At 40.6% G+C, this 15,682-nt stretch overlaps 1 protein-coding gene across 1 annotated transcript; it reads right to left on the bottom strand.

Annotated features, from left to right (window-relative positions):
• Positions 1-1,512: 1,512 nt before the first annotated feature.
• Positions 1,513-15,619, bottom strand: smarca1 (SWI/SNF related, matrix associated, actin dependent regulator of chromatin, subfamily a, member 1). The gene is made up of 24 exons (XM_021623237.2): positions 15,450-15,619; positions 14,548-14,616; positions 14,034-14,200; positions 13,732-13,832; positions 13,125-13,225; positions 12,227-12,406; positions 11,945-12,100; positions 11,680-11,811; positions 11,063-11,131; positions 10,405-10,514; positions 10,044-10,270; positions 9,446-9,567; positions 8,840-8,992; positions 8,499-8,631; positions 7,938-8,083; positions 7,723-7,851; positions 7,309-7,419; positions 6,933-7,046; positions 6,222-6,344; positions 5,926-6,058; positions 5,639-5,757; positions 4,919-5,131; positions 2,423-2,533; positions 1,513-2,158 (listed from the first exon to the last, which is right to left on the bottom strand). Exons 1-24 carry the CDS (start codon positions 15,504-15,506, stop codon positions 2,090-2,092), a joined length of 3,045 nt encoding a protein of 1,014 aa, XP_021478912.2. The 5' UTR covers positions 15,507-15,619; the 3' UTR covers positions 1,513-2,089.
• Between the last annotated feature and the right edge of the window lie 63 nt (positions 15,620-15,682).

Raw genomic sequence — 15,682 nt, 5'->3', positions numbered from 1 at the left:
ACTGTTTCATCAGCCCAGTCTCACCTGGGAAACACAGTGAAAGAGCCAGGAAATTCAAGAGTTTGTTTTTGCTTCCCTTTCTTTGAAAGTTTTTTCTCCTTTGTTTCTGATGGCAATCTCAGAGGGCCTTATTATTTCTTAATTATAGATAGGCTGGCTCTACGATTTGGGACAGTTTTATGAGGGCTGTCATGCATCATGGCTCCCTTCTCTCACCGAGCATTTATAAGACAACAGTTCACCTTGGGCTATTCTCTAGGACAACAGAATGACTCTCACTCTTTAACTAAGGGAATCAGATGCATCAGCACAAAGAAATTACTATTTGACACATTGTCAGTGTATCACACAATGGTTGTCTTTCTTTTAGATGATACAGTAGCCCAGTGTAATATTTTATTGATTGACAATGCACCCAAACATAAGACACACAACTACAATATTCCTATTCAGCATTAATGCATCTTATGTAGTTTAGTCTGCTAAAATAGGCTTACTGTTGTCACCAGTCACAATTGAAATTGTGTATAGCAACTACAATAACTGACACAAACTAAAGCTCCTAATTAGTGCAGGATTTAAATAAATACATTTTTGAACCGACAAATGAGAACATCACTGTTAACTGATAATTAGATAATCCATGCATTAGGAAGGAAGTAACATTGTTAACATTTATCACACCTGAGTGATCATCATATGTTAATTATAACTAGACTACATGTAGCTCCACAAAATACTTTTTGAAGCTCTGGCAGAAGACACCTTATGCAAACTACTGAGATTCACATTCAGTTTCCCTACAGTTGTTTGTAAGTTTGTTAGTTCAATTGCAGGGGCTAATATCGCAGTCTCCATCAGATCATGTTAACGCAGTCTCAGTGTTTACACTCTCTGAAGCAGCAATTCTATTTAAATTGGATTAACGGTATGTGTGTGCTTTTTGAAAACAATAATACACATTTTAAAAACGAGTTGAGTTGGTTCAAGGGAAAGATCAACATGACTGCAGGGTGGTTTGCAATATAAGGGGTTTCTTAACAGGTTATTTAAATGACACGATGAATATAGTTTACTCTCAGACTAGTCCACTGCTTTAACGCCACCTTTTATTCTAGGACAGCGTTAAAATGCCCCCATGTGGACATACAGTGTAACTTCATCCTTATTAAGAATTGGGCCATGGAGGCACGGAGAGTTCCTCCCAATGACACATGAGCAGCTTAAATTCAACCTCATTGCTCAGTGAAGATTATTAATGCTCTAGAACTTGTTAAAAGGGGAACTACACACATTTTATGCCTACAAAAATGGGGGTCCAACGTGCTATCACAGTCAGTGCCAAATACAACATACAGTAAGTTGGTACTAGGTAGTGCTTTTGTAATACTATCTGTTACTGTTGGGTTCACAGCGTCCTTTACATTAGTTTAGTGATTTTAATATAATGTAGGAGGATTTTGTGAGACCTATCAAAATAGTTACGTGCAAAAAATGTCAACTACTATATAATTAAGGTTGGATTTAGTTTAATAAGTGAACTCACACATAAGAAAATACAACAGGGAAAAGCGAAAAACAACAATCACTTTTTGTTCAAATACCAACACAGCTTAAAAGGATAAATGAAATTAAACTCAGTATAAAAAGAGCTTAGGACATGTGCAAAGCAATAGGTTATATAAAGTGCATAAGGGGAACCACTTAATGAAGCATAATAACAATGTGTCAAACACATAGCTTGAACAACAGCCATCGTTATTTCACCACCAATTACACAAGACATGAGACAACAATCAAAACAAATCCGTACATACGTATATAGCATGTTGAGTTGAAAAGTGCATCAAACACTTGCAAAAACAGCAATACAAAATGTCTTAAAAATGAGAAACCACTCACTTCCACAGAAATTACTACAGCTATTGAATGTTGTGTTTGTATTTTTTTGTGTGGGTGATTAATGCTGTTTGTTCATGATGGGCCGAATCCTAATTTGAGATCTGTGTGCATAAATCAAATTATCGAATTACTTATCTTTCAAGTTAGGATTGGGCCTGATGGGAGCTACATTAGTTCAATGACGTCTTCAGGCTCTGGCTTTCTTCTCTTTACGTCCTGTGGCTTCTGATGACGCATCTGCCTTCCTTTTGTGAGCCTGACAGAATCAAATCAATGACATGTCTACTTGTAAATGTTACAATGTATGTAATCACTGAAATATGAATATTCTAACACGAGTATTGACACATTTTTCATGGTAACATGGTTTGGAATCCTCAAGATGGTTAGCCAATATGTCATTTTCTTCCCACAAAATGTTTATCCCAAAAACAAAACCACTGGTTGTGTGTTTATGGTTAAACCCATTCTGTACCTTAAAATCTGTATATGATTGTTTTGAAACAGTAAGATCAATTACCATCTGGCTTTTTGTGGTCCTTTTCTTCTTTTCAGCACGTTCCTTTTCCTCAATCTCCATATTTTCTTTTTCGATGAGGGAGATGAGAGTGTTACAGCGTCGCTGAAGTTCCTGGGGGAAGAAGAGGAAACTGTTTGTAGAGAAAACAAAACCATAGTACAATGGATGTCTGATGTTCCTCTCGGTTAGCCAGTCTGTTTGAAGCAAACATTTTTTTTCATATTTATTCATTATTCTCCTTGTGTGGTTATTACAGCTTTTGTTCATAATATTGACATTTTAATAACCAAAACAGTTCATGTAACATACCACTTTGTCAAAAACACAAAGTAATGATAAATAACCCCAGAGAGGTAACCCAGCAAACAGGGGACGTCCGGAGGACATTTGGCGATGTTCCCAATAACCCCAGAGAGGTAACCCAGCAGGGGACGTCCGGAGGACATTTGGCGATGTTCCCAATAACCCCAGAGAGGTAACCTAGCAAAGAGGGTACGTCCTGAGGACATTTGTCAATGTTCCCATTTGGTCCCTTAAGGGTTTCCGCATGACGTTATCCCACTGACGTTCCGAGCACATTCTAAGAACATTACGTGATGGTCCCAAGGGACCATGCTCTGGGGGACCATTCTATAGTTCCCGGTTTGACACAGGGATATTTTTAAGATGTTCTTGGGACATTGTGTTATGGTCTCCTGAAGGTCACCTGAACGTTCTTGGGACATTGTGTCGCGGTTCCCTGGAGGTTTTGCCTAGTTCTGGTTTGTACTGTCCCCGAGAAAATTTTTAGGACATTCTTGGGATGTTGTGTCATCGTCCTCTTAAGGTTCCCTAGACATTCATGGGACGTTGTGTCCAGGCCCTCTGGAGGTTTTTGTTACGTGATGATGGTATGGGGGTTTTAAAGTAAGTGGGACGCTGTTCAGCTAAAATTGTGTAAAAAATCTTCAATCAACAAGAATATGATTACATTTGACATGATCACTAGTAACTTTTCAATATGACCCCAACTGGGATTTGAACTCTCAACCTCTGGATTTGGGGTATGCTGATCTTCCTGCTGCGCCGCAAAGTCGGTAGAATTTCAGAAGTCCCCTACACATTCAATACCTATAATAAATCTCTGCATTTAGCAGGCGACTGCTATTTTAGTTATCAGTTAATCTGACTATTCTCTCATTGATTTCACTGACTTATTTCAGTGATTTGAGATTTTCAGTACACAGTAAGTAGTCTGATGTTGGTGGGGCATATTATTCTGTTTTTATGTTACTCCTGAATCCCTATGATAAATATAATAGTTTTTCTTCGGTGTATTTTTAACAGAGCTGAGATTTACTTTGAAATCGAAGTGAAACCAGTCATTGATACTGACATGGCGTAGCAGGAAGAGTAGAATGCTGTGAACCAAGAGGTTGTCAGTTCAAAGCCCAGGTGAGGACATGTTAAATAATAATTATTGTATGAATATACATAATGTAATCATGCATGTCAAATATGTAAGTTAAAAGCACTGTTTATGTGTGGGTGTCCCTAGCATTGCTAAAAGACAAAGAGCTGAGACTGTATCAGTGGTTCACCAATCAGGGCCTTGATAGGCTTGGCAACTGTAACAAGTGGTGTCATTACTTATATTTGTTTTTGAGGGGGGGGGGGGGGTGTTTCTTTGCATCAGTCAGGCAACGTCCCCGGGAAAAACCGGGAACTAGACAAAAACCTCCAGGGGACCATGACGCAACGTCCTGATGACTTCAGCTGACCATTTTGTGATGTCCTGGGGACGTCCTAACGGCTCAATATTGTTTGCAAGGAAGTGTCTATGTATGCGTGAACCTGAACAATAGTCTTTCCTCCCATGAATTCCCATCCATCTCAACTTGTAAATAAGGGCCACATTGAAACAAATACAATTCTATATTCAACCATACCTATTATAGATAATGTGAGAGGAAAGCAAACAAGATTGTCTCTGAACTCACTGCAAAGTCTATAATAAAAGTAATAAAACAAGTTTTTATGATGGTCCAGAGACAGCGAAGGAGGACACCAAAGCCTCATTTACACCTTGCATTAACATGTACGTTTCCTGATCTGATTAATATGATCCAATCACTATGTGATCAAGGTTTGTCGCGTCAACACATTGTACTAAAATGTGTCTCTTATCCGTCCACTGTATCCACATTGTGACCAGATTAGCTGGCGCCTCCATGTATGCAAATGATTTGACATACTATTTGAAATAATATAAATTGTTAAAAAATTCCAGATGCCATAAGTCAATGGTGCTACATGTCAAATATTTTAAAAGCTGGTATAATGATGATCAAGACAAAAGGTGCATGTTAGCACTAGGGGCTTAAGACACTATAACTGGGTTCATGAACTATCCCAGAGGCAGCCCAGGTGTCATCTCAAATACTGTAAGTGTCCCCATGTTTGCTCACCCAAGACTTCTGTAACATAGATAGTCAAACTGTTCAAGACATATTGTACCATGGCAGTTCGGGACTTGATGAACCAGTCGAATCTGAACTGGGGAGCATTCCGGACACACTGTCGGAGTTCTTCATAAACATTCTCCTTGTCAAAGCCCATCTTGTGGAGCATACAGATCAGGAACCTGTCCTCCTCCTCCGTGTAGTTCTTCCCTTTATTGGTGCCATACTGAATCCTCAACTGGTGGAATGGGGCCTTGTATCTCGCAATCTGAAACGATCAAAACAACATTTCCATTTAGTCAATTTGAAAATAATAAGTCATCTTGGAGCATACTCAAATAAAGGTTCATAGTAGTACATTTAAATATGTCATTTCCAGAGTATCTACCATAGGAAATACAGTGGCCTCCGTAATTATTGGGACAGTGAACCATTTTTTTGGCTCTATACTTCAAAAGTTTGGATTTCAAATCAAACAATGACTATGGAGGTTAAAGTGCAGACTGTCAGCATTAATTTGACGGTATTTCCATCCAAATTACAGCACTTTTTGTACATAGTCCCTCCATTTTAGGGGAGTAAAAGTATTGGGACAAATTCACTTACATGTGTATTAAAGTAGTAAAAGTTAAGTATTTGTTCCCATATTCATAGTACGCAATGACTACATTAAGCTTGTGACTCTGGAAATTGTGGATGCATTGGCTGTTTGTTTTGGTTGTATTTCAGATGTTTTTGTGCCCAATAGAAATGAGTAAAAAGTAGAGTAGTTGACCTTTGCATCCAGCGCCTTCTTAATGCTGATCCTCCTCTGGATACGGGCTTCGCCACGCTCCATCTGAGCCATGATCTTTTCAATATCCTGGAGTTCATTGCACCGCTCCCAGAAAATGGCTTGAAAATAAAACAAGAACATGTGTGAAAGGACTCGTGTGGCGCATAAAAAAGTTATAATCTGTAATAACCATGGTTATTTAAAACAGATTCAAGAATGTGTCTAAAGGAAACACAATTATAATGGAATAAATATGAGGATGATTCTGATGAAGACCGGTATTTTACCAGAATATTCAATGACTTCCTCAGGGTTTTTCCCCTCGACTTCCCGAGCAATGCTGTCGATGTCATCACGGCCATATTTCTCATTGGCTTTAATGAACTGATTGAAATCTCGCTTGTTCCAACTTGTGAACCCCTGTGAAACAACATTCACCACAAACACAGCACTTGCTTAGATAAAAGCTTTAGAATGTCCAATAACATGGCACTTTTTGTGACAAACAAATAGGGATCTTACTTACTAAAATAATTTATGCAGGAATCTAGAAAGTTGTGTCTCGCCTAGCACCCTGCAGTACCTGTGTGAGAAGTTTCTCCTTCTCCTCAGTCTCCTCGGGACTGAGGGGCCCCGCCTCGTCAATCTTCCTCTGCTCCTCCTTCTGCACCTGGGCAGCGTTGGGAATGTCAGGGCTCCTGGGGACCTGCAGCGGCACAGGGGAGAGAACAGACACACAGCTCCTATTAGAGACAGCTCCAATGAGACATAACACTGAACAGCTCCGTCTCTCGCTACGAGGCAAGAGACTGCTAAGGCTGGGTGAAGCGATAGACAGGCCTGTTGGGGAACCAGACTAACTGAACAGATGTACCCTGGGATCAGGTGGCATAGGGGGAATGTGTGTGTGTGTTCTGTGGTTCTGGCACCATGGAGGAGCACAAGCTCCAATCTGTCTCAGTTCAGCAGCCTGCCCTGGCAGTGAGTGCCTCGGCACAGCGAAGCACTTGGGATGCTGCTCACAAATGTCAGAGTTGAGACACACTTCTATGGACTCTATCCACCACTCCCATGTGTAACATGTTGGCTGTGTGAAAGCCCAAACCAACAGATTTCAAAATGTTGTTTTTTAAATATTGAACTTTGTAAATTGTTTCAGTAAAATAGAACCAGCAAGACGTGGAAACAAAAATACATGACTATAAACGGCCAAGCTTAAAGCTACTGTACATAAGATAACATATGCGCACTTTCTTTATCTATCAGACAACGAACTTAACTACAGCTCTCTTACCTTGTAGCCTATAGTCTTCCTGTAATAAAGGATCTCCATCTCCAGCAGCTCAAACAGGCGAGGAGGAAAGAACTGGAAGTCCTGGATGTTGGGCTGTTTGGGGGGACGTGGGGCCTGAAATACATTCATCATTATTAATCATGTTCTGGTGAGCAAGATTAACATGTACGCCACTTCCATGGACATTTTTCTGACCTGACTGGCCATCATTATTTGGAAGAATGGGGAAACAAGACGAAGGATTGACTACTGACTAGCAACTCACCCATGAACAAGGGGGCAGCCCTTGAATAAGCATGTTGTTTATAAGCAGGGATACAAAGCAAGGCGGCAGCCCTTGAAGTTTCTGTGTGCTTAATCTGTGAGTGGGCGTTACCTTGGGGGCTCGAGGTTCACTGACACGCAGGGCTTCTCTGAAGTAGGCATCCACCGCATAGTTGGCTTTCCTCTCTCTTTTAGGAGGCTCAATCCATTCCATCATACTCAGCTACAAAACAAGGCCAGGTCATGACTCACAAGGGGAATCAAGTCAGTATACGGTATATGATGCACACCTCATTTTATGGTTATGGTGGTTTCATAAAGTTTATGTCATAAGCATGTATGAATAGCATACTCTGTATGTCATATCTACCTCTTTCACACAGTATTCACAAAGTTCAATAACTGAAATGAAATTAAACCTGAGGCACAAGGGAATGAGCTAATCTAAGTACAGTATCATCTCAAGTGTCTCTTTGATGCTATTAACAGGTCAAGAGCCATGACAAAGCATGTAGTAATGTGATACCTTTTGCTTCTCTCTGTAGTCCTCCCCTTCAAAGTTGTAGAGGCTGGTCTCTGCTCCTCCTGTGTCCACAGTGAAGTTCCTGAGGGAGCTTTCTCCCAGAGACTCCATGCGCTCGTTCATCTCAGCTGTCTAGGACAGGTCAAAAGGACAGGTCAGCACAGAGAACCAAACAGCCAGTCTGTCAACCAAACACTATGTGCTGTTCCCTCACTCACCTTCTTTGCCCCCCTCTCTAAGATAGTGTTGATGTCTTCATCTGTGAGCTCATTGTCTTTGGAGGCGAAGACGTGAGTGGCCCCATGCCTGATCATCTGCAGCATCTCATCTTTCCCCAGTTTGTTGGACTGCTCCATCAGCCTCCCTGGAAAGTTGAAAGATGTGAGAAGTAGTTGGGGTGTGGGACTGAATGTACCCTGCAGCAGCCTCTTACATTCATGTCTCATGGTCTAGATCCTTCTGTAAACTGATAGTAGTATCTGTATCACAGGAGGCTACTGAGGGGAGGACGGTTCATAATAATGGCTGGAATGGAGCGAATGGAAACCATGTGCTTGCTGTATTTGATGCCATTTCACTCACTCCGCTCCAGGCATTACCACAAGCCTGTCCTCCCCAGTTAAGGTGCCACCAACCTTGTGTGATCTGCATACATGCATGCATTTGGTATCATTTTGTCCCAAGCCTAACCAAGGTCTGTCTGTCTTACCTGTCCCAAAGACCATTGCTTAACATGTAATGACAAACCATGAAGTTGGAATCAAAAACATGCTGAATACCTTGTTGTATAACTATGGAGTCTAGCCTCAACTTCATCTCAGCTCTTTCTACAATCCTCTCTTCGACTGTATTATCAGTGATGAGGCGGAACACACGCACTGGTTTCTTCTGACCAATCCTATGAGCCCTGTCCTAGAGAAGCAAAAACAAACACACCGATTGCCTCAGTTGATGAGGTGTCTATTTCTTTGAACTACAAGCCAGTGTTATAAATTAACATTACTAGTATTTTTGTATGCATGACATAGAATTGCACACTAAATTACTAATACTTACTTTTCCAAACACTTAATATAAAGATGTACATTTCCAAGGAAGCCACAAATGAAATGTTTCTCACCATTGCTTGCAGGTCCACTTGAGGGTTCCAGTCAGAGTCATACAGGATGACGACGTCTGCAGTTGCCAGGTTAATGCCCAGACCTCCAGCTCTGGTGCTCAACATGAAAATGAACTTGCTGCTGTTTTCAGCATTGTAGGCCTCTATGGCGTCCTAGAAACACGGCCATAAAGCAGGGGTGTCAAACTCATTCCATGGTGGGCCTAGTGTCTGCAGGTTTAATTTTTTCCTCATAATTAAGACCTAGACAACCAGGTGAGGGGAGTTCCTTACTAATTAGAGACCTTTTTTAATCAATCAAATACAAGGGAGGAGCGAAAACCCGCAGACACTCGGCCCTCCGTGGAATGAGTTTGACACCTGTGCCAAAAAAAATTAGGCAGACAATGTCTAAAATATCAGTTTTTATGTAGTTGAAGTAGACACTTTACACATTAGAGCAAACATTTTTACAAGCAGGGTCAGTACGAGCACGGTAGACAAAGTAGTGGCTTAAACTAAAGTCCATGGTTGATTTGATACTGTTCCACTATAGCTCCTTATGGTTTCCATGGGAGCCTGTGTTGTGGCCAATGAGGCCTCATCAGCTGAAGTCATGCTCCGTACCTGTCTGGCTTCGTGTGGAGTGTTTCCATCTAGACGGCAGTACTCATAACCTCTCCACATGCAGTAGTCCTCAAGGATGTCAAGGACCCTGGTCATCTGGCTGAAGATGAGGACTCTAGACCCTGGCAACCAATGAGACAAAACATAGTCATTCCATTAGAGAGCAGAACAGCATACATACACTATCAGGTCACATAGCTCAAATGCAATCTCCAAAGAGAGAAAATTATTCATAGGGTTTCTTGCATGGCAGGAAGGTTTGATTCATCTCATTCTAAATGAGCATGGCTGATTTGAGAGTCAAATGAACCTTTCTCATCAAGAAAACTTCGCAAGAAAATGATAAATTCTACATGTGAATCCTGATATCCTTCAACAGTACGCAATCTTTTGAGCCTGCGTCCTCTGAGGTTGTCCTTGCCTTTTCAAGACCATTATGTTCTTCCATTTATCAGAGTTTGCATAGACAACCTATTGCATAGTCTGTTACAACTGCAAATGTACAGTGACAACCACAGATCTCTTTGAGATAAACACATCAAATATACATAAAGATGGGATAAACTACAGTAAAATCCTTGAATGATGGGTGTATCACCTTGTTCCTGGACTTTGGGCAGCAGTTTATCCAGGGCCACCATCTTGCCACTGTTGGTGACCAAGTGACTGTCGGTAGTGTAGGGGGGCCCGGGCTCGGCCCCGTCAAACAGGTATGGGTGGTTGCAGCACTTCCGCAGTTGCATCAAGATATTCAACAGACGCATCTTGTCTGTTTTTCCAGAAGAATTGAGGATGTCAATGTCTTTCATCAGAATTCGTGTGTACCTAACAAAAATAGAACAACAAAACCTTTTTTAATTTGAAATTATTTTGGAAAGAATTTAATTAGTAGAAATGTTGAACCAACACAAGCTATGGGCAACACTGGGAAGGACAAAGTATTTGAACCAAAAACATACCATTCTCGCTGCATCTTACTCAGTCCGAGGTAAATCTTCACCTCTTTTTTGGGAGGCAGGTTTTTCTCCACTTCAGCTTTTATCCGACGCAGAAGGAAAGGCCTTAGCACCTGAACAAACATCACGTTACACACAAGAAGGAAAGGCCTCAGAACCTACTAGAGCCTGACATATATGTATGTTTATTTGGGTCCAATACCGATTCCAATTTTTGGGGGGTTAAAACTTACCGATACCGATTTATCTACCAATATACTGTTTCACAGCAGCAAAATTTCATTTCCTTACTCTGATTTCTCATAAATTGCCATCCAAAAGAGCAATTGTTCAACAAATATGCTTCAAATGTTAAATAATGACATCATGAGAAGTGTTCAGATCAGCACGACATTCCCTTTTTTCATCTTATTTATTGAATATCGTTTATTAGTGGAATTATCAGCTGATATCGATATAGCGTTTAAAAGGCCAATATCGGATGATAATATCAGTGAACCGATATAATCGGTCGGGCTCTATAACAAACAGCACACTAACAAGGCAAATACTTTTCTAACTAAATACATTTTATTATCCATCTCTTAACACAACAGAATAATAGATAAGGAGAATTCTGCAGTAATCTCTGAGAGTAATGGAAATGTGAAACACAGCTTACCGCATGCAGACGCTCCACCAGCTTCTGGTCCCCCAGACAGTTGTTGGTGTCAAACCAAGAATCAAAGTCCTGAGAATATAAGGAACATTTTCCTTTTGTTTTCAACAAGTAAAGATTTTCCATGAAAGTGCAAAATATAATTTTGAGAGAGTAAAGATGATTCTGCTTTGGCTTCATTTGCAGAGGGGAATGTGTTAGAGAAAGGACAGGATACATATGATAAGCTACAGCTTGTGGGGGTGAGGGATCCCAGACAAACTTGGAGGAACTGACAACAGAACAGAGCAGTGCCTGAGGGGGAGGCCTGTGCTCGGGGCTACCTTTCCCTCTCTGACACATCATGGAAAGACAAGAAGCATGTCAGGTGGGGCTGAGGACTTCCGTGATTGACAGATGCTCATTGAAACTAGGTGGTATAAAATGGAACAACAAAAAACAGTAAGTTACTGCTGGAGGGTCTTTTGACACAAAACAACAAAATAATGCAGTTCATTTTGCCTGGAGCGATATGATTTTATTTTCTTCCTCCATTTAGCATTCCAGTCACATTCATCTAAAGGAGAGGAATATCCCTACTAGAGAAATAAATGGAGAGAACAGACAGAGGTAGCACTCACATTGGCAGAGTTGAAGACATCAGGCAGCAGGAAGTTGAGGAGTGACCACAGCTCATGGAGATTGTTCTGCAGAGGTGTTCCAGTCAGGAGGAGACGGTTGGTGGTTTTGAACTCACGGACAATCTCTGAGAGCTGACAACACCGGACAGATGTTAAGATTACATAAATATCATTCAAAAATAAATTATTGGCCAGAGTTTAATTAATTGAAAAGTAGAAAGAAAAGCTTGGTTCAGACCACAATTATTTTCATTCGAGTACATACCTTGGACTTCTCATTTTTTATCCTGTGAGCTTCGTCGATGACAAGGTATCTCCAGTTGAACTTCTTGAAGACTGATTTTTCTCTGATGACCATCTCATAGGATGTGACACAAACATCCCATTCCCCTGGCATCATGACATCGCGGATGAACGCCGCCTAGCCAATAAGGAGAACATTTGTCAAAGGAGTCATCTGTGGTCTTGGTTAGCTTCCCACTTGATAATGCTTTATAAGAGGACACATTTTCAATCAGTGTCAATCAAGAGAAAAAACAGGACATACTCTTGCATCCTTGTCCCCAATAAGACAGACAGCCTTCAGGGTTGGTACCCAGCGTTTGAACTCATTCATCCAGTTGTGTAGCGTTGATTTGGGAACCAGAACCATGTGGGGGCCTGGAATGTTCCTGTAGTGCTTCAGGTATCCCAGCAATGCAATGGTTTGGAGGGTCTTCCCTAAGCCCTGTTGTCAACACACAATTATAAAGTAGGTAGTTCGAGTCCTGAATGCTGATTGGCTGACAGCCGTATTAAATCAGATTGTATACCACGGGTATGACAAAGCATTTAATTTTACTGCTCTAATTACGTTGGTAACCAGTTTATAATAGCAATAAGGCACCCCAGGGGTTTGTGGTATATGGCCAATATACCACGACTAAGGGTTGTATCCAGTCACTCCTCGTTCCGTCGTGCTTAAGAACAGCCCTTAGCCGTGGTATATTGGCCATATACCACACCCCATCGTGCCTTATTGCTTAATTAAAAAGTGGGTGGTTCGAGCCCTGAATGCTGATTTGGCTGACAGCCGAGGTATATCAGATCATATATCACATGTATGACAAAACATTTATTTTTAGTATTCTTATTAAATTGGTAACCAGTTTAAAATAGCAATAAGGCACCTCAGGGGTTTGTGATATATGGTCAATATACCACGGCTAAGGGCAGTATCCAGCACTCAGCGTTGCATCTCCCTTAGTCGTGGTATATTGGCCATATATCACACCCCCTCGGGCCTTATTGCTTAAATAAACAACCTGTCATACACAGCTTGACTCACAACTAGTGGCACTTACTTACATTTGGATATAGATATAATATACATATTTATCTCAATATAAGGCTCTGGCACTTAAACACAACTATTGTTAATTGCATGTTTAAAGTACAGTCGTTACCATTTCGTCAGCCAGAATTCCATTAATGCCATTTTCATAAAGGGAGATCATCCAGTTGAGACCTCTGACTTGATAATCTCTCAGCTCTCCATTTTTCACATCTAGAAAATAAAATAGGTTATGTCAGTAGCCCTTTCCTGCAGTCAATGACCAAAAGCACCCTCTAAAAATACAATGAAGATCCTGTGTTTCTATGTCAAACAGTTTTGTTATATTTCAGTCTTCTGTGATGTATATAAAGTGTAATATTGGGATGCAAATTCAAAATGGAATACATTTCAACTCTATATCTGACATGGTACCCACAACCATCAATGTGTGTGAGGTGTATATTTTTGCATCAAATAATATTTGTTTAAGACTACCAAGAATCACTCTGTATAACCCTGATTTAGCCCACTGCGGTAAAAAGTTAATGAAAAAAAAGGAAATTATATTTGTATCCATCGTCAGCTATTCTCAAATGGGAGCTAATTAGGATTATAGGTATAGACCTGATAGAATACAACACTGAGTTACACCTGCTACTGTTCATTGTACACAGAGAGCGTTCATTGTACACAGAGAGCGTTAACATTAGCATTTAAGCTATATGAAAACATCGTACAGGATGGGGACTCTTCAAAGCGAACCAAGACGTTAGCTGCCTTCCTGCTCTCAGATAACAACTCCTCATCTTCTTCTTGTTCCGTGCGTCGGTGGCGGTTACTGTAAAAAACACAGGAGGCAGACAAATAGTTTGTAAAAAATAATGATATCTGGTTTTGGTACAATGGTAAACAGATTGTATTGTTTATTATTTCATGGTTTATTGACCAAAATAGCTTGTTTATTTAAAATAACAGACCTGTCAATTCAAAAACATACAAATAATGTCAGGACTCTTAAAACAAGTCAGCAGTCACATACTCTCCAACAGAGAGGAGATTTTGTTTCTCATCCTGTTTAACGCGAGGTCTTCCAGGTTTCACTTTCAGGGGTGAAGTAGGAGACTTCTGAGATGCAGGCTGGATGAAGTGGGCAAAGAGTTCTGTTTGCTTGAGCAGAAACTCAAACCGGTTCGCTCTATCTGTTTTCTAAAAGACAGGGAGAAAATAAAAAGTTAAACCAACAGGTTCTGTTTTACTAGTAAGGATATGAGATCAATGTTATGCTAAACTGTCATTTTGCCATTCACTTTCCCTATTCACTGCAATTCCAAACATTTACCACAGTGGGGAGCCCATTGCAAAAGTTGGAGAAAAATAAATGATGAAAAATAAACATATCAAATATCTGGCACAGAATTCAACCAAGATGTGACTACTCTTGTGTGACGTGATAATCCCTAGAGTAATATGTCTTGCAAATGAATCTTAAAATCGCAAATTAATCCTATTTAGATATCTATAAAGAATGTTTGTGAGAAAGCAATTTGTCTCACCCTTTTCTCCTCATACTCTGGATCCAACTCCCCCTCCGCCTTGGGCACAGCCTTCAGAGGTGGCTTCAGCTGAAACACAGTAGACTACTTTATTACATTCTCAACGTACTGTACATATTTATGATTTGGTAACATTCAATCAATGTAATGTGCAATTTAAAACAATTAAATGTTCTATTTCAGTGGGCCTTATTAAGGGAATTTGTTGTGTATTGTATAGAATTTCCTCTGAATTCATGCAAAATTATTCTACATATTGAATGATTATGGCTTTGGTTGCAAGTTGGCTTCATGTGACGCTTGTGCAATCAATTTTGTGCACGTTCACATATTGTGTGCTCAAAATGTATTATAAAATGTGCAAAAAGTTATGCCTTCTGAAGTTCAAGCATTTCGCTTCACCTTTAATGTTAGGATACTCTTCATAAAACGTATTACATAGCTACTGTAGCTAGCTATAACCAACTCGACAGTCCACAAAACACAACAGCCAGTGTTGAAATTGACAGCTGATTTGCTTGAGGCTGCTCGTGCTGCGTGTGTTGTGCTGCCTGGGCTGAGTGAGATACACAGCAAGCTACTACTATACAGTCAGAGGCTCGGTCTGGGACTACGAAGCTTGTCACACTGGTTACAAATTGGCAGCATTTATAGAAGTCTACGGGAATACTGGCTAAATGTCTATGAACTGCACGACGAAACCCATTGTTATGTTTGCTGGCCAGCCCAGCGTCTGACCTGGTAGCTAGCTACCTAACATCTGTAAGAGAGCTATGCAGATGTGCAAGCCTCCTTCCCGCCATGTTCCCCCCAATTGAACAAAACTGCAAACTTCTAGCAACCTAACAGTACAGTGTATCTCATATTTCTGGAAAAGAAGATGTCTGCTTTTAAATGCTCACCTCTTCTTCTTCGGGTACAGGCTCTCTGGAAGTTGAAGGAATCTCTTCATCTGACATTCTGTGGACTCGGTTTTTATCATGAGTTATTTTAGACCAGACTGTGTAAGTTATACATGGCAAAAAGGCTAGCTACGTCATTAGATAGACTGTACATTGTGAGCATACGCCCCCTTCATAATATCTCGCGAGTATATATCATTGAAATACCGCGATAACACCGTGTACGCCACTAG

Source organism: Oncorhynchus mykiss, chromosome 12, assembly GCF_013265735.2.
Source record: "Oncorhynchus mykiss isolate Arlee chromosome 12, USDA_OmykA_1.1, whole genome shotgun sequence".
Classification (NCBI taxonomy): domain Eukaryota; kingdom Metazoa; phylum Chordata; class Actinopteri; order Salmoniformes; family Salmonidae; genus Oncorhynchus; species Oncorhynchus mykiss.
This window is presented reverse-complemented; position numbering and strand designations above follow the sequence as displayed.